General features: G+C 55.5%; 1 protein-coding gene across 3 annotated transcripts in view; it reads left to right on the top strand.

Moving 5' to 3' along the window:
- Positions 1–22719, top strand: part of PLXNA4 (plexin A4) — a 427922-nt gene that overhangs the window by 390794 nt on the left and 14409 nt on the right. For 2 of the 3 annotated variants that reach the window (XM_077857378.1, XM_077857377.1), the window contains exons 25-30: positions 1755–1914; positions 13167–13270; positions 13799–13898; positions 15025–15236; positions 16090–16259; positions 20379–20591. In XM_077857378.1, the coding sequence (XP_077713504.1) occupies positions 1755–1914; positions 13167–13270; positions 13799–13898; positions 15025–15236; positions 16090–16259; positions 20379–20591 (959 nt within the window). The remainder of the gene's footprint in view (positions 1–1754; positions 1915–13166; positions 13271–13798; positions 13899–15024; positions 15237–16089; positions 16260–20378; positions 20592–22719) is intronic. The other variant, XM_077857379.1, reaches the window with a different exon arrangement.

The raw sequence follows: 22719 nt of genomic DNA, 5'->3' as shown, positions 1-22719 counted from the left end.
ATGAGACCATATAATGTTTTTCCTTCTCCAATTGACTTATTTCACTCAGCATAATACCCTCCAGTTGCCGCCGAATAGATTTTTAGTGAGCTACCACCGAAATGCCTCCTGCCTGGCCTCCCCCGACGCTGTCCTTTCCCATCCTCAGTTCCTTCCCCGGGACTGAATCTGGCACAATGAGCTGTAATAATGCTCTGTCCCCAGATCGCAGCATCCTTTACCCCAGAGGCTAGGCTGCCCTGGATGATGGGTCTTACCTCCCGTGTAAGGAACTTGGAATGGGTCAGGGGAGCACAGCCATCAGGCGGGGCACTGAGGGAAGAGACATCCTGAGGAGAGGAGAAAGAAATTGCAAGTGTTCTCCCCTGGGAAGAAAGGGCTGCAGGGAGATGTGAGGCCACCTGAGGCCTGAGAAAGAGAACCCCCAACAGGCAGAAGGGGAAGAGCCCCTGGCTGGTGAGGAGGAAAAGAAAAAGAGAGAAAGCCAGAGGAGCTCTGGACAATTTGGGCCAACCGATGCTATCCCTGTCCCAGGCCGGAGGGGCACCACAAGGGACAGGTGCTGAGAGGCTCAGGGACACATCACTTTGTAGCTAGGGGCCCCTCAGAGGTGTTGAGTGATTGATTGGCTTGACACTAGAACTTGGGCTTGCACGTTCCAGGGCCCTGCTGCTGGGAGTGCCTATTAGCATCACCGGGAGCCTGCTAGTGCTGGGTGCTCACCCAGGAGCCTCCTAGGTAGGTACTAGATGCTCACTCAGGAGCCTGCTAGTGCTGGGTGCTCACCCAGGAGCCTCCTAGGTAGGTACTAGATGCTCACTCAGGAGCCTGCTAGTGCTGGGTGCTCACCCAGGAGGCTGCCAGGTGCTAGATGCTGGATGCTTACCTGCTACACCGCAGAATCTCGGGCCCCAACCCAGACTTCCTGAGTCAGAATCTATATTCTAACAAAACCCATGAGTGATCCTGTTCACATTAAACTTGAGAAGCACTGAGCTAGCAGGAAAAAAACAACAACAAAGAAAAACATCTGGCAGTTTGCTCAGAAACTAAGCAAGGGGCACAGAAATGGGAGTGGGGAAGGAACGTTCTGGGTGGAACCGTCGTTTGGCCAGGGGCCGGGGAACCCTGTGTCTCAGTACAGCCACCGCTTTTCCAGATGCCCTGGAGCATCCCATGGGGTTCTCCTAGGGCCACCTCAGGGTCTCTAGGGGGAGGATGCCCAGAAAAGGCTGTGCTGCTTCCTGGGGGAGGCTGAGCCCAGAGCACAGGACAGCAGGGGCGACCAGGACAGCACGAAGCAGCAGGCTGTGCTTGGCCACTAAGCGTCGGACAGTGAGGGCCCAGGAAAGCTTTAGAAGGGACCCTTGGTCCAGAGTTCCTACCACCATTGTTTTCCACTTAGGACATTTTGAGGGTAAGAGTTTGGTTTTATAGATTTAGGAGGTTTTTTTCCTTCTTCTTAATGGAAGAAGCATGTTCCCATTTGAGCTCTCAGCAGTCTGGCAGCTAATGAAAGGCAGGCGTCCAGGGGCCAGGGTTCTGATTGCCACCACATGGAGCAGGAGGCGGTGGGCGAGGAAGCTGTCATCTGCGTCTGCAGGCATGCAATCGGAGGTGGTGGGGGTGCAGCGAGAGATCAGGGAGGGGAGTGTGCGTGCAAGGGCAGTGTCCAGGCGGTGGTGTCCAGGATGCACCAGGGACCCAGCGCTTCCTGCTGCCCTCCCCCACACGCCTCCTCCCTCCTCCTCCAGGTCTTGAGCTGTGTCAACCCAGACAACGCCAACAGCCCTGAGGTCCCAGTGAAGATCCTTAACTGTGACACCATTACTCAGGTCAAGGAGAAGATTCTGGATGCCATCTTTAAGAATGTGCCCTGCTCGCACCGGCCCAAGGCTGCAGATATGGACCTGGGTGAGTAGGTCTGCCCACCTGGGGCTACCCTAGGGCTGGTCAGAAGCACCCTCCGTGGTCCAGAGGCACCTGGGTGCAGGGAACGGGCATGCTCAGCCCCAGGAACCCAGGGAGCCTGCCTCCATGGGTGCTCAGCAAGCAATAGGCAGAGAGGGCACTGCCGTCTGCTGGCACACCACTACCTCAGGGGTCCTTGGAGTAGCCCAGGGGTGTCCTATCTGCAGTGAAGTGGATTCAGGCTCAGTCTATGTGGTCCGAGGCCCCACCGCCACCATCCTTAGCCCCTGGGCCCTTCCCCTCCCCTCTGTTCTGTGCGTGCCATTTTTGCTGACTACCTAAGGCAGGAGGGATCTGGGTCAGTGATGGAGGATGGAGAGAAAGAAGAGGGGGAAAATGAGAGATGACAGCCTGCTGGGGAGCAGGATGACATTTTATTTGAATGTTCCACGAATAGATCACGTAGCCTACATAAACAAGGGCTCGCCACATAGGGCCAGCTGTACTGAGACCCAGTGAGGGTTGGCCTGAGTGTTTATGAGATAGCATCCTGGGGAAATCCTAGTGGGGCGCCCCGAGCTCCAGAGGGGCCAGGGCTGAGGAGAGGCAGATGGGCATCATGGCAGAGAGATGCGCCTGGATTGGAGTCCTGACCATGCTAAGTCCCTGCTGTGTGACCTTGGTCAAGTTACTGCCCCTTTCTGTGCCTTAGTTTCTTTACCTCTATGGCAGAGATAAATAACAGTGCGCACCGCACCGTGTTGTAAGAATGAAGTGAGAGGGTGCGTGTGAAAGCCTCTGGGCGCAGCACCTGGCCCGTGGCACACACTCCGTTAGCCTCGGCCGCTGTTATTACTGATCATGGGGATAACATTGGTCAGGAGCAGGTTTGTGCCTGTTTGTTGATCCCGGGCATGGAGGGGAAGGTGCTGACGCGGATGTGCTTGTGTCTGGAGCAACGTAGAGGTGAGAGGACTCCAGGGGCCCCTCACCCGTCCATCTGGTCTCTAAGCTGCCTGCAGCTAGGCCATCCAAGACAGATGGGCATCTACCCTATTTGTAACATCCAAAGGGGACCTTCGTCCCCTCTCGAGTGGCACCTGCCCTCCTCCCCAAATTCTGATGCCAGCAGCCTCGGGGTCAAGAAGCCCTGTAACCCACCTCAACTCTCTCTGCTTCATTTAACACCACGTCCCCTTGCTTGGCTCCCGACGGGCCGTGTCCGAGGCATAGGCACCCAAGGAGAGAGACTGGGCAAGCACCTGCTCCCCCTCACCTGGGAGGTGGCTCTGCGCGTGCTGCTTCCAGGACAAGAAGGACGCATATGTGAGAGTTGGTGGCGGTGCTGTGTGAGCCAGCATGTCACCTATGTGTCCCAGAGCACCAGGCACCTGGAGCAGAGTGACATTTGCACCTGCATGCAGGTGACTCTGCCACCAAGAAGATTCCAGAGACTGACATAGGGAAGGCACCTGTTACAGAACCAGTGGGAAGGAAAACAGCTACCAGGAAGGAAGACTCCCGTGTTCCCTGCCCCCAAACGATTAAGTGGGTTTTTCCGTAATGGGTCTCCCGGTGACAGTTAAGTTCATGGAGGGTGGGGGAGCCAGGTAGCACCCACCATCCCTTCTGTCGAAGTGCAGGACCCATGTCGGTGCACCTTAGCTTCTTGGTGTCCTTATCTGCCCAGTGGGTGGGAGGATAATCCTGGCATAGTGAGGCCAAGAGGAGGAGCTGCTATAAAAACCTTCATGCAGGGAGGTGAGTTTGGAGAGATGGTGCTAGAACCCAGGAAGCGCCCCTGTGTGCATGTGCAGATCGGATTGCTGCTTCACTTGCTGGGAACTGGGGTGACTCCTCAGGAGGGAGAGCCACAGGTGGCTGCATAAGCCTCCACCTGAAGCATCCAGACCGAGTTTTTGCACCTGAATGCCTCCTCTTCCTTGCCAGAAAGAGGCAGATGAGTTCTCATCCCTTGGAAGGAAGAGGAGGCATTCAGGTGCAAAAACTCGGTCCTGTGGTGGTTCAAACACTTCATGGTTTCAGGATGGGTGGGAGCCAATGTTCTTCAGTGTCCTCTCAACCCCCAGCTAAAGGGGTGCCCTCTAGAAGCAGATTTAGGGCCACATTCTCTACACGTGCTTGATTTCGCAGCCAGTATGTGCTGCTCAGGATTGCCCTCCCCGCCCCGCCCCGAATCTGCACATCCTGAACTTGGAAGGGGAAGGGGCTGCTTCTTAGCTTTAGAAAACCGGCTGCCTTAAAAGGTCTAGGTGTGCAAGCCCAGCAAAGCAGATCATGAATGCAAAGATGGAAAGCATCCTACGGCCATAGCGGGAAGCCATCTGCAGTGGAAGCAGCAGTCTCGGAGCAGCTGCAGGACTTCCTGCCATCCCCCGAGCAACGAGCCATGGGGCCCAAGTGGGGCTGCACGCTCTCCAGGCTGCTGGGGCCAGGGACAGGCGGCCGGCCTCCCAGCAGGGGCTGGGTGTCCTGTGACGCGCTGCCCACTGCGGCTGCCCAAGAGACCAAAGGGGCCACCTGTCCCATCAGAGGTGCTGCCAGGGAGGACCCAGAGACAACCGGGGCAGGGGGAACGAAGCCTCCGACAGCAGGGAGGAAGCCAGAGAAGCGGGGACCCCAGGCAGATGGAGCCTCAGGGCCCCACCTTACTGGGGAAGGAGTGTTATGCCCCACTCCTCACAAAGGCCCCCTGTGCTGGGTGCTCTACCAAGGAATGCCCTTTTTTCTATTAGATGCAGAGCTTGGAGCTGCCCTGAAAGCTCCGGCCTTCTTTCTACCAAAGCCAGATTGCGTAACAAGGAAATGAGGCCTCCTTAGAGACCCGAATGCTTTTTCCACATGATTCAACTCAGCCTCATGGCCCCCGAGGGGAGAAAGAGGCAAGGCAAGTTTTTCCCATCATGTAGGTGATAGTGCTTTAAAAGTCTAAAAGCAATTGACAAATGTAAGGTGCGATTATTATCAAAAATTAGTCTATGCCGAAGGGACATTGCCCAAAGCACAGAGGTGCATAGAGGACTCGGCCACACGCCTTGGACAGAGGCAAGCTAGCCAGGCATCCTCCCTTCGTTCCTCCTCGCCCACAGCTGAGGGCATGGGGCAAAGGCTGCCTCCCCCGTCCTGATGCCAGCCCCCCGCAAGGAAAGGGCGCTTGTCACAGAACAGCTCAGAAGGGATCAAAGACAATTTAGACCCCCCTGCCCCACCCCCCATAACTATCCTAAGTAAATCCAGCCCCAAACATCTCCTCCTGCCTTTCATCCTCACCGTGGCCCCTGGCCTGGCCTGGCCCCCTCATGGCAGACACTTGCACTCATTGCTCCTTGGACTGAAGTTCTCTCCACTTCCTCCATCCACCCTGTCACCAGGCATCAAGCAACCAAGTTGGGGAATGTATCAGTCGGGGTTCTCCAGAGAAACAGCCAATAGAACATGCAGAGAGAGAGAGTTATTGCCAGGACTTGCTCACGTGATCATGGAGGGTTAGTGCCCTTGGGCTGCCCTAGCCTGACACCATCGGCTGCGCGGCTTGTACACAACAGCAATTTCTTTCGCACAATTCTGGCGTCTGGGAAGTCCCAGATCGAGATGCTGGCCGTTTTGGTGTCTGGTGAAGATTGCTTCCTGGTTCAGGGGTGGTGCCTCCTTGTGTCCTCACTCGGCACAAAGAACAACGGGGCTCTCTGGGGTCCCTTTTATAGCCTCTAATTCCATTCACCAGGGCTCCCCCTTCACAACCTTTTGTCTCACAGAGACCCCACGTCCACGTCCCATCACACTGGCGGTTAGGACTTCGATGTGAACATTTTGGTGGGACACAAACATTCGGTCTCTGGCAGGGGCGGCCGGCAAGTCCCAAATCCACAAGGGAGTCTGCCGGGCTGGAGGCCCAGGTGAGAGCCGGTGTGGCAGGTCACGTCCACAGGCTTTCTGCCGGCAAAGTTCTGTCCTGCTCAGGGGAGGTCAGTCTCCTCTTCTCTCCAGGCCTTCAGCTCATCGGAGGGCAACTCACTTCGCTCAAAGTCCACTGATCTAAGTGTTGATTGCTAAAAAGCACCTTACAGAAACTTCCGGAATATTGTCTGACCACACAGCCGGATGCCAAGGCATAGCCTTAGTGACACATAAAACTAACCAGCACAGGAGCCTGTGAACCAGCAAGGCCTGCTTTCATCTCAGCCTGTTGGAATCTAGGGAAGGAAAGACACCCTGGGGCAGGGGCTGGGGGCTGTGCGGGGACAGGAAGGCGTCGGAAGCTCCCGAAGCACGGTGGTGGCGATACCCCACTCTGATACACGAGGCTGTCTTTACCCCAGTTATGTCCCTTCCCACCCGCAGGTACTGGATCTAGGTACCCCATCTCCAAGCACTAGACTCTTCAATCCATGTATCGTAAGAGCCGACCTCGGGGCACACTCTGTGTCGGGCATGGGGGTACCGGTGTGAGCAGGGCAGGTTCCCTCATTTCTTTGCACAGCAACAGAAGGCAGGACACCCCTCCCTCTGAGCCATGGGACTCTGTCTCAGCACAGAAGAAATCACCAGTGCCGGTCTGGTCCCCTGCACAGCAGCATCTGCCGCTCAGAGAGGCAGTGCCTGGGCCCCGGCCACGCAGCAGGAAGGCGGGGATAGCACCCATGTCCTCCCCAGACAGTGTCCCCTTGGGCTTTGACCTGTCGAGAGTCCTCCAGTTTAATGTGGATGCTCTCCCAGTAGCCCCTGGAAATCCGCCACCCGCTCTGTCCTGCTGCTCAGGGTTCAAGTCATGCTGAAAGGATATATATGTGTTTTTCAAATCAGTAATTCCTGCATGCAATAAAAAGATACACTATCTTCCGAGGGAAATACAAAGAGTTCACAGCAGCCGTCTCCCCAGTTTGCATTTTCCGCTGCACCTGATGATGGCAAGGACAGATAAAGATAATGGGATTTTTTTTTTCCTTTCTTTCTTCTTTCACCTCCCTCACTCCCTGGAAGGTGGAAGCATAACAAATTGGGTTGTGAGTGTGTCTGTCCTTTGTGCCTGGAGCCTGGAGTGGGGCACGGGGCGGGAGGCAGGAGCTGTGAGAGGGAGGTCAGAGCTAGCGGCTCCCTCTTGGTGCCCTGCATGGGAGCCCCAGGGTCACCTTCCCCCTCCCCGGTGCCCACCACCTGCCTTCGCTCTTCTTTGACACTGCGCACCAGAGCCCCGCTGGGAGGACCCCAGAGCCTCTGCATTGCAGACTCAAGAATGTCCATTAAGCTCCAGCTCATGTCTCCTTAATCGAGTCGCAGAGCACAGCCTTCTTTTGCCTGCAGCCCTGCAGACTTGCACCAAATAGCAACATCTAGCCAGAGCCGCACACTTTACAGTTTATATGGACTTAGCCTCTCACGTGCAGACAACACACTTCCACCTGGGACCTTCTTCTCGGAAGCGCCACGTCTCATAGTTCAGTTATTTTATATTTTAGAACTTGCTCTCACAATAAATTGTTTTTTAAACAAAAGGGATTTAGATGGTACCCCCTTCCCGGTCCTGGGTCAATCTTCCAACCTCATTTGCAGTGACGCTCTGATCCTGTCACGGCCACTCCCCGTTCTTCTGTGATACATGTCCCCAGCACTGGGAGTGGCTGGGTGTTGAGGGTGCCTGGGCTCCCTGCCAGGGGTCTGCTTGGGGCTTACCTGTCGACAGGTGTCCAGCAGTACTCTTGTCTCTGCCTCCAGCCCTCGGCTCAGGATCCCGTCCTTGGGGGTAGAGCAGGGCCCGTGCAGGTTTGCCAAGTGCTCCTGGTGACAGCCTGCTCTCAGCACCCCAGAGGGGGGCCCGATGGCCTGGGGCAGGAGAACAGGCATCAGCTGTCAAGGTCCCTCGTGGGCTAGGAGGGTTGGCTCAGCCAGCACGGATCAGTCTGGGGGTCATATCCGTCCTCCCTTGCCCATCCAGTTTTCTGTGATGGGTCCAAGGAGAGGTACTGATAGAAAGAATGGAAGGTGGGAGGGGAGTTGCAAACTGTGAGTCCCCACCCAACGGTGAAATGAAGGGCATGCATGAATATGTGTGTGCATACATCTATGTGTGTGTGTGTGTGTGTGTGTGCGTGAGTGTGGACGTGTGCACGTGCACACGCCTGCATACTAACACCACAAGGGCCAGAGCTCTTGCAGGCTTATGCTCCAGGGAGGAGGCGCCCGTCAGCCTAGCACCTGCTGGGAGGTAGGGGACCCTCCAAGAGCCAGGCCAGGGATGTGCTTGGGGCCAGGGTCTCCTTCCATAGTTGTCCCGCAGATGAAGCCCTCCCACCTCTCTGGCCTAGCTTCCTGCTATTCCCCCCACCACCTTCTCAAAACTTGGGGGACATACCATGATGCTCCCATCTCCACTTCCCAGACAATTTCCAAGCACTGTGTGGTCTACCTCCTGAACACCCCCCACATCTGCACTCCAGTCCCCATTCTTTGGCCGAAAGCAGCCATCCTTGGCGGGGCTCCCCCACCTCGTGACCTCCATGAGCTCCCCCCTTCTCATACGCCTCATCTCCCCGGCCCACAGCTCACCCCCAGATGCCTTAACCAGGCTTGCCAGGTCTTTCCTGACGCACTTCTGACTTGCACGTGCCTCTCCAGCCTTTCTGCCGATCCCACACTGACACACATTCACGGATCCCCCAAAGCGTCACATAAGTAGCACCTCTGGACCAGAGCGCCTGCTGCCTTTGCCCCTTGGCCCTCCCCCCAAGGCTCTCCTCCTTCTTCCCTCCACCCAACCCCGATCCTGGGCCCCTGATTCTTCAGGCTCCCTCCCGCCTTCCACTCCGGGAGCCCTTCAGGAACCAGGGCTTAGCTTTCATGAGCTGTGATGCCCTCCCAGCACAGGGTCTGGCCCACAGCGGGTGCTGGGCAGGCGGCGTTGGACTGAGTGAGTGTGCAGTGGGACTCTGAGATTCTCTGGATTCGGATTTTCTGTACGGTGGCTGCAAGAGATGCCTCTCCCTGGATGTCCTGATCCAGAGTGCGCCTTTTCTCAGGGTTCGGGGGCCGTCCCTGAGCTCAGCATCCCCCATCATTTGGTGCCTGGAGGTAGTCTCGTCTCTCTCCATGGCCCAAGGGCAGGCGGAGTTGTCTGGAGGCGGGCATCCACCGGAAGGATGCTGGCCATGGGCCCAGCTGTCACATCACCCCTCAGCTGTTCTAATGGGGTCACCTTGTGCATACATAGCAAGGTGTGGACACAAAAGAGATATATTTTTAGTGCTGTCTTTATAGGCAAGACAGAAGGAGCCTGTGTGGTGAAGTGGGTGCTGAATTTGGGATTGGGAGGCTTGGTCCTATTGATTTTCATTACTGACATGAAAACTAAGCGTATGTTGAATATGCAGCAGCACACAGAGTGCAACATGAGACACGCCCTTGCTCAGCCCCAGGAGGCTGAGCACACACTGCCCGCAGCCACACACACTGCCAGGGGCACCAGGCCGCTGTCCTTGGGAGGTGAAGGTGGCAGGCCCGCCTGACCTTCAGCCACCCCAACCTGCTCTTGGGTTCCTCACTGCCAGGCAGGGTTGAGATTTCCAGAAGCCAGCGATGACATGTGAAGGGTGGATGGCTCCTGGGATAAGGGGAAGCCAGATGCTTTGGCCTTCCACCTCATCCTTTCCTGGTCCCGGCAGGACGCAGCAGAGCCCCTGGGCTCAGGCCCCTGTCGAGACAAGGTCACGAAGCAGAGCAAGAGCATTCTTGAGACATTCCTGGTGAGTTCGAGGAGAATAGAGGCCACGGCTGGTCTGGGTGAGGGGTTTCAGGAAAGGAAGGAAAGCGTGGCGCAGAAGCAGAAGGGTGTCCAAGCCAACAGGTAAAACTGAGGACCCTGGCAGAGAAGAGTGAGTTTCCATGTCAGCCCACCTAAATTACTGGGCGCCAGGGAATCTCGTGCCTTCCTGCTGCAGTCCGCCCCTGCCCCTCCATCCTGGGTCGGCTCAGCAAACTTCCCATGGCCTTGCTTCTTCCTACAGACCTCAGGGATGCAGCTGCCAGCACCTGGCTCCCACCTCTTTGGGCTTGCATCCATCAGGACTGGTTTGGCGAATGTCAGGACAGGATGGAGAATGTCACTTTTTTTACCTTTCTTAGATTTCAGGGGAAAAATCAAACCCAATTTTTCTGTATGAGAGACAATGAACCCAACAGGCTCAAGAGATCTAAAAACAGGGCTGAGGGTTCTCCTCCTTGACTCCAACTCACTGTCCTCACATTGGTACTTGGGGGAGTATTCCTAATGTTTGGGGATAATTGCTAAATGACCATGGTTGCTCTCCCCCACCCCCTGCTGCCTGCTAGTACCCCACCCGAGCCGTGTCCCTGTCTGGAGAACACCCGGAGCACTGGGGCCCCTCTTAACGTCACTGTATCCAGTGTATCCAGGTGACCTGGCCCAGGGTCCCTGCCCAGAGAAGGTGCTCAGTTAGTGCCCGGGGAAGAGAACTCAGCTGGTTACCAGAAGAAGCAGTGGCCTGGGGAGAAGGACCCCTGTGTCTGCCTTCCCAATCTGTTTCTTTAATTTCCTGGTCATGAATTTGGAAGGATTGGTGATGATAATTTAAGACAACTTTCCTTCTGGCACCGGCTGTGCCTCCTTTCTGAGGAGTTCAGACCAGCCGTTGGCCCGGGTTGCTCACGGAATTGTTCACCGTGCACCTCCAACTGCAGCTCTCTGCCTGCCCATGGTGAGCACCAGCACACGGGCAGAAAATTCTCCTGTACTGCCTGGAAATAGGCCACCATCGCTCACTCACCCATCCTTCTCCTTCCTTCCTTCATTCACGTGTTCACTATCCCTTTAATAAACACTCCTCGAGTACTTACTGTGTTCCTGGTGCTGGACCAGCACTGCTGGTAGGCATCTAGCAGCATCAAATTTTTGTACTCCCAAGGACAAGCCATCATTCCTTGACTGCCCTGGGGGGAAGCATGGCCATACTCTGCCCTACTTTTTACAGTTGGGGACATAGAAACAGACTGATTTTCATCTGCTTACATAATTATTGGACATGACTCAGAACCGAGGCTGCTGAGTACAGCCACGCAGGCTGTGCACTGCACAATTTCAGGGGCGTTTTGCAACAGGGAAGCCTTGCATCGGGCTCCAGAATCAGTCACCAGCTGTCATTGCTCAGTCCACCAGGCTGTGTGGCTTGTTCAGATCCCACTGAACTGAGTTGTGCTACAACTCCAACAGCAAGTGGTGCCAGTGTAGCTGCTAAACCAGAAGAGCTGGTTCCCGTCTAGGCCTGGCAAGCCCACAGGCACATGGGTGGAGGAGACTTCCTTCTCTCTTAAGCCCAGCCAGTGGACCTAATACCCAGAGCTCTTCCTCTGCTTTTCCTCCAGCCCCCCCTGTCTGCTGGGCCCCCAAGTTGTCCCTGTACTTCCCCCCACCCCCAACACAGCCTCTGACTTAATGGCCCTGGTGCCATCCACCAGGCAAGCCAGGGAGACCCCAGAGGCCTGGTCTGGTAAGGCCTGCTGTGGGGCTGGGTTAAAGCATGCCACTGCCTTATTCCTTGACCACAGACTGGCCTCTACCACGAGTCAGACTATGCAGCATATCAGCTGAGTGACCTCTTTGCCCCTGCCACTCAGAAACACATGTGTCCATAAAATGAAAAGCAAAAGCAAAAACCACAACAAGTGAAGCATTGCCGACTAGGTGCCTCCATGGGGCATCTCCCTGTCAGCGTCTCACCCTACCCTCCCCAAGGCCCAGATCGGTGTGATCAACTCCCAGCCTGCCATCCGCAGGACTGAATGGTCGGCGGTCTCCGTGGACCCACTGAGGCCCCTCAGCTCCAGTGAGCATGTGTGGTACCCTCATATTCACATTCCTGAGATGCCCCACACTACATGAGGCTTTAAGCCAGGCAGCAGGCGAGCCCAGGAACTGGAGCAGGGACTGGGGCATTACGAGCCTCTCTGCTGCTCCTAAGGGCAGGCAGCTCCCCTCCTGGGCCTGTTTTCCATCAATAGCACCGGCCATGCCGAGGGCACCAAGCAGGGAGGGGTCCCCACTCTCTGTGCCGGTGACGTGGTCAGCTGGAGACCCAAGCTCAGCCTTAGCAAGAAAGAACAGCGTGGGTAGGGGTCGATTCTGAATCGAGTTCCTGGAGGCCATAGGAAAATACACCCTGGGGTCAGGCAAGAATGTCGGGTGACTCCTGCCAGGACCCAGCTGTGCTCTGTGAGTCCCAGGGCTCTTGCACAGCTCAGAGGTATTGGTGTCTGTGTGGCGCTGAGCGGGCTGTGACCGCCTGGAAGACAGATTCCTGGCTTCCTGGCTGGAACACATGGGAATGCATTTGAATTTAAAAGGCTGTTTTTCTTTTCTGGTGTGTGCATGTGAACATATGTGCGTGTGTGGGTGCGCATGCCTGGCACGCACCTGGGTTTCCATGTGCGTACATTTCAGGACTGGAGCGTGTGCTTCTGCATCTCCATGTGATTTGTACCACGGGTGGTGACGGCAATTTGGTTGATGAGAAACAGTCTCCTGCTTCCCCATGTGGTATCCACCCAAGAGCCCGTGCGTTGGTATTTGGGCCCAGGGGGAGAATGCATAGAAACGTATACCTATAGTGTCAAATAATCAGGTGCTGGATGGATCACCAAGATGCTGCTATTCACACGGCCTCTGTGGGGATGGCGCTGTTCCTAGGCACAGGAACGGGTTTTGCTGGGCTCTGTACACACATTCACCCAGCTTCCCTGCCAAGGGTGACTAACCTGCTGGCTTTTGGGTGCAGGACACACCCCAGGAACAGGACCAGGGTGCACAGAGACTGAACCTGCAGCCTGGGTCTCGTTAGCTCCAAGACCTTGCAATCAAGCAAAGGAGCCCGTGGTGGTGACGATGCCGCCTGGCATCTGCTCAGCGCTTTCTTAAGTGCCTCGGCCTGCCTTGTTCATTCAGCCAGTACTTACTCAGCACCTGCTCACAGATGTGGCCACTCACGGCGGCAGGCAGGCAGGGGAGGATAGCTGATGTTACCCGTCTTGTGTCCTTGAGTTTGGTGGGATGAGACCAGAGCTAGAACTCAGGGCCCTTCTGCACAGAGAGCTTCTCACCCCTCCCCAGGGAGGGTCTATCCAGGGATGCATGCTCCACATGGCACAATGCAGCTGCCCACCCCGGGCCCCTGGGATCCCTGTAGGAGGGGCTCAAGGGCCTCTCTCAGACGCGACTGCTCTCCCTACAGAATGGCGACAAGGAAGCGGGGCCAGGATGATCCTGCAGGATGAAGACATTACCACCAAAATTGAGAATGACTGGAAGAGACTGAACACGCTGGCCCATTACCAGGTGGGGTGACTGTGCAGGAGGGGTGGGGCTCGCTCAGCTGCGGTGGCCTCCAAAGCTCAGACCTCTCTCACCCAGAGAGGCTGGACACCACGCTGTGCACCCACCTCTCCCCCAGCACTTCTGACTCCCTTGGCCACCCAGGGAAATCTGACATCCCCCAGCCAGGAAACCTTGACCTCTTTGAGATAGGACACTAACATGCGTGCCTCCCGCAGGGTGTGGGCAAATCCCCAAGAAAAGGCCCTTTGTTGGATGATCCCTGGGGCATAGTCCAGGTGCCCTCTCAGGGAATCATCAGGATGGAGGGTGCTGCTGAGTGAGAAGTTCTTGCCACAGTTGCTCCAAGAAGGAGCCACAGCATAAGATGCTACTCAGCGGTCGGGTCTGTCTTGTTTTTTTCAAAGCACAGCTGACCACCTCCAAAGTCCCCCCATCTTCTGTGAGGCACTGACTGCCCCTGAGGTCCAGCTTATCTCCTGGGGTGACAGACTTTCTGTACCCAGGCTCTGAGAAGCCTTCTCCTTGCAGGTGCCAGATGGTTCTGTGGTGGCCTTAGTGTCCAAGCAGGTGACAGCCTATAATGCAGTGAACAACTCCACAGTCTCCAGGACCTCGGCAAGTAAATATGGTGAGTTCTCCCAGTCGGCCTGGGGAGGAGAGAATGCCCGAGCTTGCGGAGGCGACTATCACGAGGGCAGCCCTGCTGAAAGGCAGCAGACCCCTGGGCGGGAGTCGGGGGGCTGACTGTCTCTGGGGAGAGCCCGAGTGGGGAGGGGTCTCCACATCTGGAACTCTGCGCAGGAATTGAGGACTTTCATCCTTGACAAACAAGAAGGAAATCTAACCTTCATGAGCAGCTTACACTCTACGTGATGCTTTCACTTTTGTGATATTCATTATCACACATCCTGTTCATAACAATCAGTGAATTAAATAATTATTATTTCCCCCTATTATGCAGATTAGCAAATTATAACTCAGATGCAGAGACTCTAAGTGATGGGTAAAGGTCACACTGTCACGAGGCAGTTGAGGGAAGGTGCAGACCCAGGTCTCTGGCTCCGTGGTATGGGGGAGGGGGAGAAGGTACTGGAAGTGGGCTGGGAGCCCTGGGGCAGCCCTACTCCGCCTCCACCTGTGTGCTTTGGGGCCAGCTGCCTGACGGCTGCAAGACCTGGTCCTACCAGCAAAACAGCAAATGAAAAAGTTACTGACTTCACAGAATCAGTGTGGGAAATAAGTAGAAGAAACACGGTGGCACCTGCACACAGTAGGGCCTTCGCCTTTTCTGCACCACACTCTTTCCACCACTTCCCGCATGTCAGCCAGCAAGTGGGAAGGGCTGGCCCAGGCTGGACGGGAGGATCGGGGGAAGCAGGTGACAGGGCCGTGGCTCAGCCGGTGCACAGTCATGAAGGGAACGGGCTACCCACTCCTTAACAGTCTACCCAGAACACATCCTGAACCATCACCTCAGAACTCTTTCAAGGAACACACTAACAAGGGACAGGCTTATATTTTTAGAAATTGAATAATTTAGGGCTGGAGAGATGCAAGTCCAGGAGGGCGAGGGATCTCAGTGGCACGGAGAGCTTCCTGGAGGTGGCAGGCAAAGCATCCCAGTTTCAGGGAACCGTTGCTTGCAAAGACACACAGTCAATAGCACCCGCACGCTGTAGGAAGGATCACACAGCCGTGGCCATGGCTGGAAGGGTGGGGGGCCGGCGTGTTAGGTAACTACAGGCCTCACCCAGGCGGGGTCACTGCATTGGCAGAGAACATGATCCGGTACACGGGCAGTCCCGACAGTCTCCGCTCACGCACACCCATGATCACCCCCGACCTGGAGAGCGGAGTCAAGATGTGGCACCTGGTGAAGAACCACGAGCATGGGGACCAGAAGGAGGGTGACCGGGGGAGCAAGATGGTGTCTGAAATCTATCTGACGCGTCTACTGGCCACTAAGGTAGGGGACCTCAGGCAGGGCCCGGGCAGGTGTGGGGTATGGGGAGGAACTTCATCAGAGCCTGCAGGTACCTGACGTTTGTGCCAGGACCCCCCTGTTAGCCACCCAGCGCCGGCACTCTTCGTCAGAACCTCAGAATCCTTCTCGACCCGGTGCGCCAGGCAAACCCCACCCGGGCATCACGGTTGGCATATAGTCTGAGGCTTTGTCCCCGCCCTTCTCCGTACCCGTTCTCAAATATAGAGACATGAGGTACATCTGTTCACGCTCTCTGCCGTGCCCCCACGAAAGGATGACCCCCTCTCTAGGGCATCATATTCAATCTCTAGCGAGGGGCAACTGGGCCCCCAGCAGTGGCTTTCCAGGCGCTACCTCCAATCCTGGGGACACTGTGTGCCTGCGGCTGTCTTTCTGCTGTGGGGCTGGCCCCCGCCTGCTCCCTGCAGAGCCAAGTGAGTACCTGTTCCTTAGCCAGAATGCTAAGCAAAACCCGCAGATCGTGCTTGTCTGCTCTGACCGAGGGAGCTGTTCATTAGCATTTGTGAAAGGTGCTAAAATAACACCACCCAAGGGCGTCAAACCAAACTGTGTTGCTGGCAGAGCAAGGCTTACGTAGGTCCAGTCACTGGCGCTCCGTCTATTTTTGCACGCGCTGGGGAGGTTTAGGGAAACAGATGAAGACGGTGGGGGACGGCCGGCGCGTGCACCCACCCGGTTCCCCCGGGGCCCGGGCTGCGCGCTGGCCTCCCTTCCCCTCTCCGGGCTCCTGAAACCCGTCCTGGGCCTCGGCCTGGCCTCGGCGCGGAGCTCCCTGGGCGGAGCTGGGGCTGAGCTGGTTGCCCTCGGCCCGCAGGGCACGCTGCAGAAGTTTGTGGATGACCTCTTTGAGACCATCTTCAGCACGGCGCACCGGGGCTCGGCCCTGCCCCTGGCCATCAAGTACATGTTCGACTTCCTGGACGAGCAAGCGGACAAGCACGGCATCCACGACCCGCACGTCCGCCACACCTGGAAGAGCAACTGGTGAGCGGGGCCGGGGCCCCCCACTTCCTCCGCGGGGACCCCTCGGAGCGGGCTCCGTCACCCAGCCTCCCCACCCTCTCCCACCTCCGTGCTCCCTTCCTCCCTCACTTCCCTCTACCCAAGCCTCCTTCTTTTCTATCAGCCAACCAGTTAAGAAATATTGACCTAACCGAGTGAGCAAAAATTAGCATGCTGAGCGTTGCCACCAGGTCCCTGTCGCGTCCAGGTCCGCCCGGCCCCGCGTGCCTGACGCCGAGTGTGCAGGCAGCGTCAGGCTGGGCCCCAGGCACGTGGGTGATGGACAGGCAGGTCGCTGTTCGGACAGGGAGGCTGGTGCGATGGTAGAGGGTGCACGTGGGCAGCTGATCCGAGAGGTCGGCATCTAATGGTGACTCTCCAGGACAGCTGTGACCTACGAGGCATCTAGGTCAACAAAAGGTATTTCTGTTCTATTAGAGAAGCAATGGTCTCCCCTTTCCCCCAGACATGTCTTCCACACTCCCTTTGGGAGGCCAGGGACGTGGCCTTCAGAGCAACTCTGCAGAGTCACGCTACAAGGATGGGCAGGATCCAATGCCATCCTAGCCAGAGTTGTCTCTGCTTCATCTGTCTCAGAGACAGAGGGATCCTCTGAGCCCTGACATCCCAGCCGCCCCCACTGTGGTCCCTCCATCTGTCCTTTAACACATGTGCCCCTTCCCCTTCCTGTGTGTACTCTGGGTTTCTGTCTGCGACGGCAAGGTCAGACATCAGTATTCAGTGCCTGGTGTGGAACCTTGCACAGCGCCATGGCTCAATAAATATTGATGATGATGTAGGGCCCAGGTGGTCTCTACGTGAGGGCTCTACCTCAGGCAAGGCTGGCTTATATTTAGTGCCATGCATTCCAGAATCGCCTCCCTGTAGCTTTTAAACAGCCCCTGTCCCAGGTGGTTCTTCCCTAGAACATTCTTCCAAGGCAGCGCAAACCTGCTGCCTGGCACCTGCCAGCTTTGGGGACGGCCCTGGCGCTAGGGCACAGCCAGGCACCCCGACAGCCAGCCCGGAGCCACAGACCAAACACAGATGACAGCAGGAGTCAGAAGCGGCACTAAAACCTATTTCATGTCATCTCCTTTGGCTTCTCATCTCTTCCACCTGAGGATTAGTGCTGTCTCTGCCGAAATTGGAAAGGTGGGCAGGAAGAGAAGTTTGGACCATAGCACCAAAGGGCTGGGTGTGCTCCCACATTAACTCTGGGTGAAAGAAGGTCTTCCCCCGTGGGCTTCTTGCAACCCTTTTTGAAGTAAGACTCCCAGAGTCTGGATCCCCCATCTAGTGCAGGAATGCTGGGTGAAGCCTTTTCCCAGGCCCGATGTGTCCTGGTGCCCGCCTCGGGCTAGGATGCCCATCCTTTCAGCGGAACTCTGCAGGCTGTTCTGAGGCCCGTGTCCCTGGCCTGCCCAAATCTGCTTCTCTCTGCCAGCGAGTCTTCCTTACTTACCACCTGGTCTGATTGTGAGCCGCCTTCACAACACGAGACATGCTCTGACCAGCCTGGCTCTTGGTTCTGGCTGGGGAGAGGTGGTATTTCCAAAACCCCCCTACCTGCCCTCATAGCCCATTACAAAGCAGACCCCCTGAGGTGGTGTCTGAACCGTTTGCTTTCAGCCCATTCCTCCTTCTAGAGGAAGACCCCCGCCAAGGATTCCCTAACGCCCCTGGCACCAACTCTTCCCAATACTTCGCTGTCCTCACCAGCAACTCCAGGGCAGTGCTGGAGTCAGCAGTACCAGGCCCGAGTTCTTGCACCAAAGGACACGCTCCCTCTGACCCTGCTTGCTGCCCAGGCGAGAAGCAGTTGGTCCGGGAATTATGAGATCTGCATCCTGACTTAGAGCTCCTTGTCCCTAAGTGGAAAAAAAAAAAAAAAAGAAAAGAAAAGATTACTTCTCTATTCCTGGCCAAAGTTGTGACTCACCTTGCCCCCCACTCCCCTGCCCCCCTTCCTCTACACTCCCCTACCTTTTCTCTTTGAAATAAACCTGCTGCTCATTTAGCCTGAGTGGCTGCAATCAACCAGAGATTAGTGCCACCGCTAATGTTAATAATATGCTAATATTTCATTAGAGGCAGGAGCCTCGGTGAGGTGCCCTGGCTTCCCTGTTTGATTTGCCTGTCAGCACAACTGGCTTAAATAGGGGGAGTGTTGGGAGAGACAGCGGGGGCGGAGCAGACAGGGACTCCCTGTGTCCCTCTTCTGGGTGGGACTTCCAGAAACAGGAAGGTGTGGATAGGCATGGGAGTCCTTCCTCCAGAGCTCTGACCCTAGATGTCGTGGGCTCCACGGGCAGCTACAGTGACCTTGGCTTTCACTGTGTGTCACGATTTTCTGTGTCATCCCTTGATTTCCTGTTCTGCACTTCCCGGGATGAGACAAGCACCACCTGACCTTGCCAGATCTCAGCACTGCCCGCCCGAGTGCCAAAGGCGCATGCTGTGGGAACAGAACACTTGTGGATTGATGGGCAGTCTTGAACAAGAGGTCTTTCTATATTTTAGCATTTGTCATATAGAGGTACTGGCTGCTAGTGGAGACAACAGATAGAAATATTGTACTTGCTGTCCTGAAGGAAGTAGCTCAAAGGGTTGGCGTTCTAAGAGGCAAGCCAAACGCACATGAGCCCTGTCACTACCAGCAGCAGTTGGAACAGCAACCAAAATCCTAAAATGTCAGGGCCAAAGGCAAGAGGTGAGCTGGTAGGAGCAGAGGGAGGGAAACAAGCAATCCCTTGCTCAATGCCACCCTGCTTCCTAAGCTGCATCTCAGTGGGCTGCATGGACCCACAGGGTGGGAGAGCCAGCAGTCTGGCCCGAGGCGGCAGGTGGGCACGTTTCTCCCGATGCCCCAGGACCCTTTCTGGCAACACAGATAGGGCCTTGCAGTTATCAGACCACACTGCATGGTTTTTTCTCTGTTTGTCTTGGTTTAGCTGATTCCCCTCACACATCCTCCAGGCCTCCTCCAGCTAGGGAACACCTGTGAGTCTTTATTTTTATTTTTATTTATTTATTTATTTTTTAATTTTTATTTATTTATGATAGTCACACAGAGAGAGAGAGAGAGAGAGAGGCAGAGACACAGGCAGAGGGTGAAGCAGGCTCCATGCACCGGGAGCCCGATGTGGGATTCGATCCCGGGTCTCCAGGATCACGCCCTGGGCCAAAGGCAGGCGCTAGACCTCTGCGCCACCCAGGGATCCCCACCTGTGAGTCTTTAAAACTCAAGACCATCAAGTGTCCTTCCCTCTGTGAAGACTTTTTGGACCCTCCTCTCGGGGTGGCCTGGATGACATCTCCGCGTGCCCCACATCAGACCCTGGATATCCTTGGGTTCCAGCACTGATCAATCCCAGAGCACATACTCTAAGGCGTGTCTGATGCCCCCCCAACCCACCAGAACACAGGCTTCTTGAGGGCTGTGTCTTATTCACACTGTAGCCGCAGGTGCTAGCATAGTTCCAGATATGCAGTAGGTGCTAAGTGCGAGGGTCATACAGTAGGTGGTAAGTGCAAGGAAGACGGAGGGGGAGGGGGAACACCAGGGGCAGCTGACAGCCTGTCATGTGGGTCTCTAAGGCCAGCTCTGAGAGGAGAAATCAGTTAGCTACTCTAAAGGGCTCAGCCCCAGGACCTTCATAGTGTAGGATGGAGCTGATACCACCAGCCAGGGGGCAAGGAAGTGCTTCCTTCCAAGTCATACAGTGGGATGCAGAGAATAAGATACAAAGCCTATATTCCAGGTTATTCTTTAAGGTTTGCCAACCAGATGTGCCTTGTATCCAGCATAGGGGGCAGACAGTGGAATAGTCTGGAACCCGTCCTGGCCACCTCTGAGCCCAAAGCCTGGTCCCATCAGGCAAGGTGGTAGTCCCATGGTGCAGGCCGGGCATCAAGCCCTCGCCGGAGCCCATGGTTCAACCTTGCTGATCCTCAGTTTCCTGGAAGGCAAGTTGGCTGCATAGGCTTTGATTAAGGATGGTTGGTGCCCAGCCTTTTCTCTTTTCCCAGAGAATTCTCCAGACTACACCACAGAGCCCTGCCCTATCTTCTCTGACCACCTGCCTCTTCCCTCCACAGCCTGCCGCTGCGGTTTTGGGTTAACATGATCAAGAACCCTCAGTTTGTGTTTGACATCCACAAGAACAGCATCACGGACGCCTGCCTCTCCGTGGTGGCCCAGACCTTCATGGACTCCTGCTCCACGTCAGAGCACCGGCTGGGCAAGGACTCCCCCTCCAACAAGCTGCTCTATGCCAAGGACATCCCCAGCTACAAGAACTGGGTGGAGAGGTGAGTGCTGAGCCCGGGAGCCACAGTAGGGCCCCTTGCTGCAGCAAACAACTGCTCTCCATGAGAGCTCCCCTCCCCAGTGGATGGAGACAACAGATAGAAATATTGTACTTGCTGTCCTGAAGGAAGTAGCTCGAAGGGTTGGTGTTCTAAGAGGCAAGCCAAATGCGCATGAGCCCTGTCACTACCAGCAGCAGTTGGAACAGCAACCAAAACCCTAAAATGTCAGGGCCAAAAGCAGGAGGAGGTGAGCTGGTAGGAGCAGAGGGAGGATCAGTCACAAAGCCTGATCCTGCAATTGCAATGCCCACACCCCATTGTCCCCAGTGGCACTGTCAGCTGAAGCAAGACCCCGGGGAACCTGGCTGGAAGTTACCACTGGGTTCTGCTTCCCTGCCTGGAGGGCCCCAGCCCTTCGAGGCTGAAACGCCTTCAGGCCCAGGAAGGAAATCAAGTCGCTGCTCTGATCCCCACCGAAACAAAATAAAACATACAAACAAATCTTCAAGGGACCAAATAACATCTTGGCACAGAAAATCTGGAGTCTTCTAACCTGTCTGCCCCTGTCCACGTCAAGTGGGGATGTCGTTCTCACTCTGACGCTTCTCCTGGCCCCAGTCCCTTGAGCCCTCCGAGACGACCTCTTGATGCCCTGCACCCTGTAGTGCTTTCTCGGCCATCGTAGCCCTGACCTAATCGCTGTCTTACGCAGTGTCCTGTGCTTGCAGGGCCGTCCGTAAGCTGGGGAGCCCGTCTTCCTGCAAGGCTAACTTGTGGTAAAGAACATCAGTGGCTTGTCTGGGCCAATCAGCTCCACATACCAAGCACCTGAGCTAGGCAACCAGCCAAAGCTTTATTTATTTATTCATCACAGTAGCCCTGGAATATAAGAGGACAGGATTATAACCTCATTTTCTGCCCATGAGAGTGAAGAAATACACATTCAGAATGGCTAAGTAATCAGCCCAAGATGACTTCAGTGGCCAAGATAAGACTTGATCCCAAATTTGGGTGACGCCTACATCACTTTTCTACTATTTATGATACTTTTAGACTTGGCCTCTACCAAGCTATATGGTGCCTCTGTGTGAATTAAGGCAGGTGCCCTTTCCTAGAGAAGGGTGTAAGCCCAGGCCAGGGTGCATGGTTTGTTGAGGGATGGACTGGTTGTCACCCCAAGCACCTTTGTGCAGTGAACAATGCACAATTCCACATGGCAGTCTCGATTTTAGAGTCCCTTTCTCTTTTTATCATACAGCCTAAAACTAGGAAACCTGGATGGAAGCTCAGTTTTGAGGCCTTTTTTTTTTTTAGGACTTTTTTTTCTTTTTAATGAGTAAAAGATGCCAAAAATTGTTCTTGACTTAGTAACTGAAGACAAAATGAAGAGTATCATTTCACCCATAGCAAAGAGACAGTCTCCATACTTCATATTTGAAAACTGCCTTCCCTTGTAAAGAGCTGGAATAACTAAGAGGGCATGGAGTCCTGGCCACCTCAGTAACATAATTCTGCTAACAAGGGTTGAATTTTATTCTTTGAGATCCTCCCCACCCCTTCCTGCTGATGCGTGTAGTGGGCATCGGTGTTGGCCAACAGAGAGAGAGAGAGAGAGAGAGAGAGAGAGCTCCTGTCCTTGTATTTATGTCTGAGTCATGAGGAGAGGCTCTCACCTCCACAGAGATGGTAGCTCATTCTTCTGACCATAGAGCTGCCAGAAACAGGGTTAGCCCTCCTGTGTGGTCAACAGCTCTTCAGCAAAGAGAGAGGGGGAAAAGGTGGCAGCAAGGCCAGATTATCTGGGCACTGGTGTGGCATCACTGTGCTGGGACCTCAGGTCGGGGGCAAAGAATCAGGGACGTGGGGGGCAGGGGGCATTGCTGAAGCATCTGCAGAGGGGACACTCCCCAGAACAGTTTGCCAGTCAAGGGTGAGAGTAATGCATGCGCAGGGCTAATGGCCTTCCTGCCGCCCGGTGCTAAATGAAATCTGTGCCACGCAGCTGCTACGGGTCATGAGGAACCCCAGTCCATTTGGTTATTTTTAGGAGTGGCTTGATGGTTTCCATTTCTTATCCTGCCAGTTTCTTAGCAACCAGTGGCACTCTAGGGAGAGTCATCTTTCACTA

The sequence above is a fragment of the Canis aureus genome, chromosome 18 (genome assembly GCF_053574225.1).
Source record: "Canis aureus isolate CA01 chromosome 18, VMU_Caureus_v.1.0, whole genome shotgun sequence".
In the NCBI taxonomy this organism is placed as follows: Eukaryota; Metazoa; Chordata; class Mammalia; order Carnivora; family Canidae; genus Canis; species Canis aureus.
This window is presented reverse-complemented; position numbering and strand designations above follow the sequence as displayed.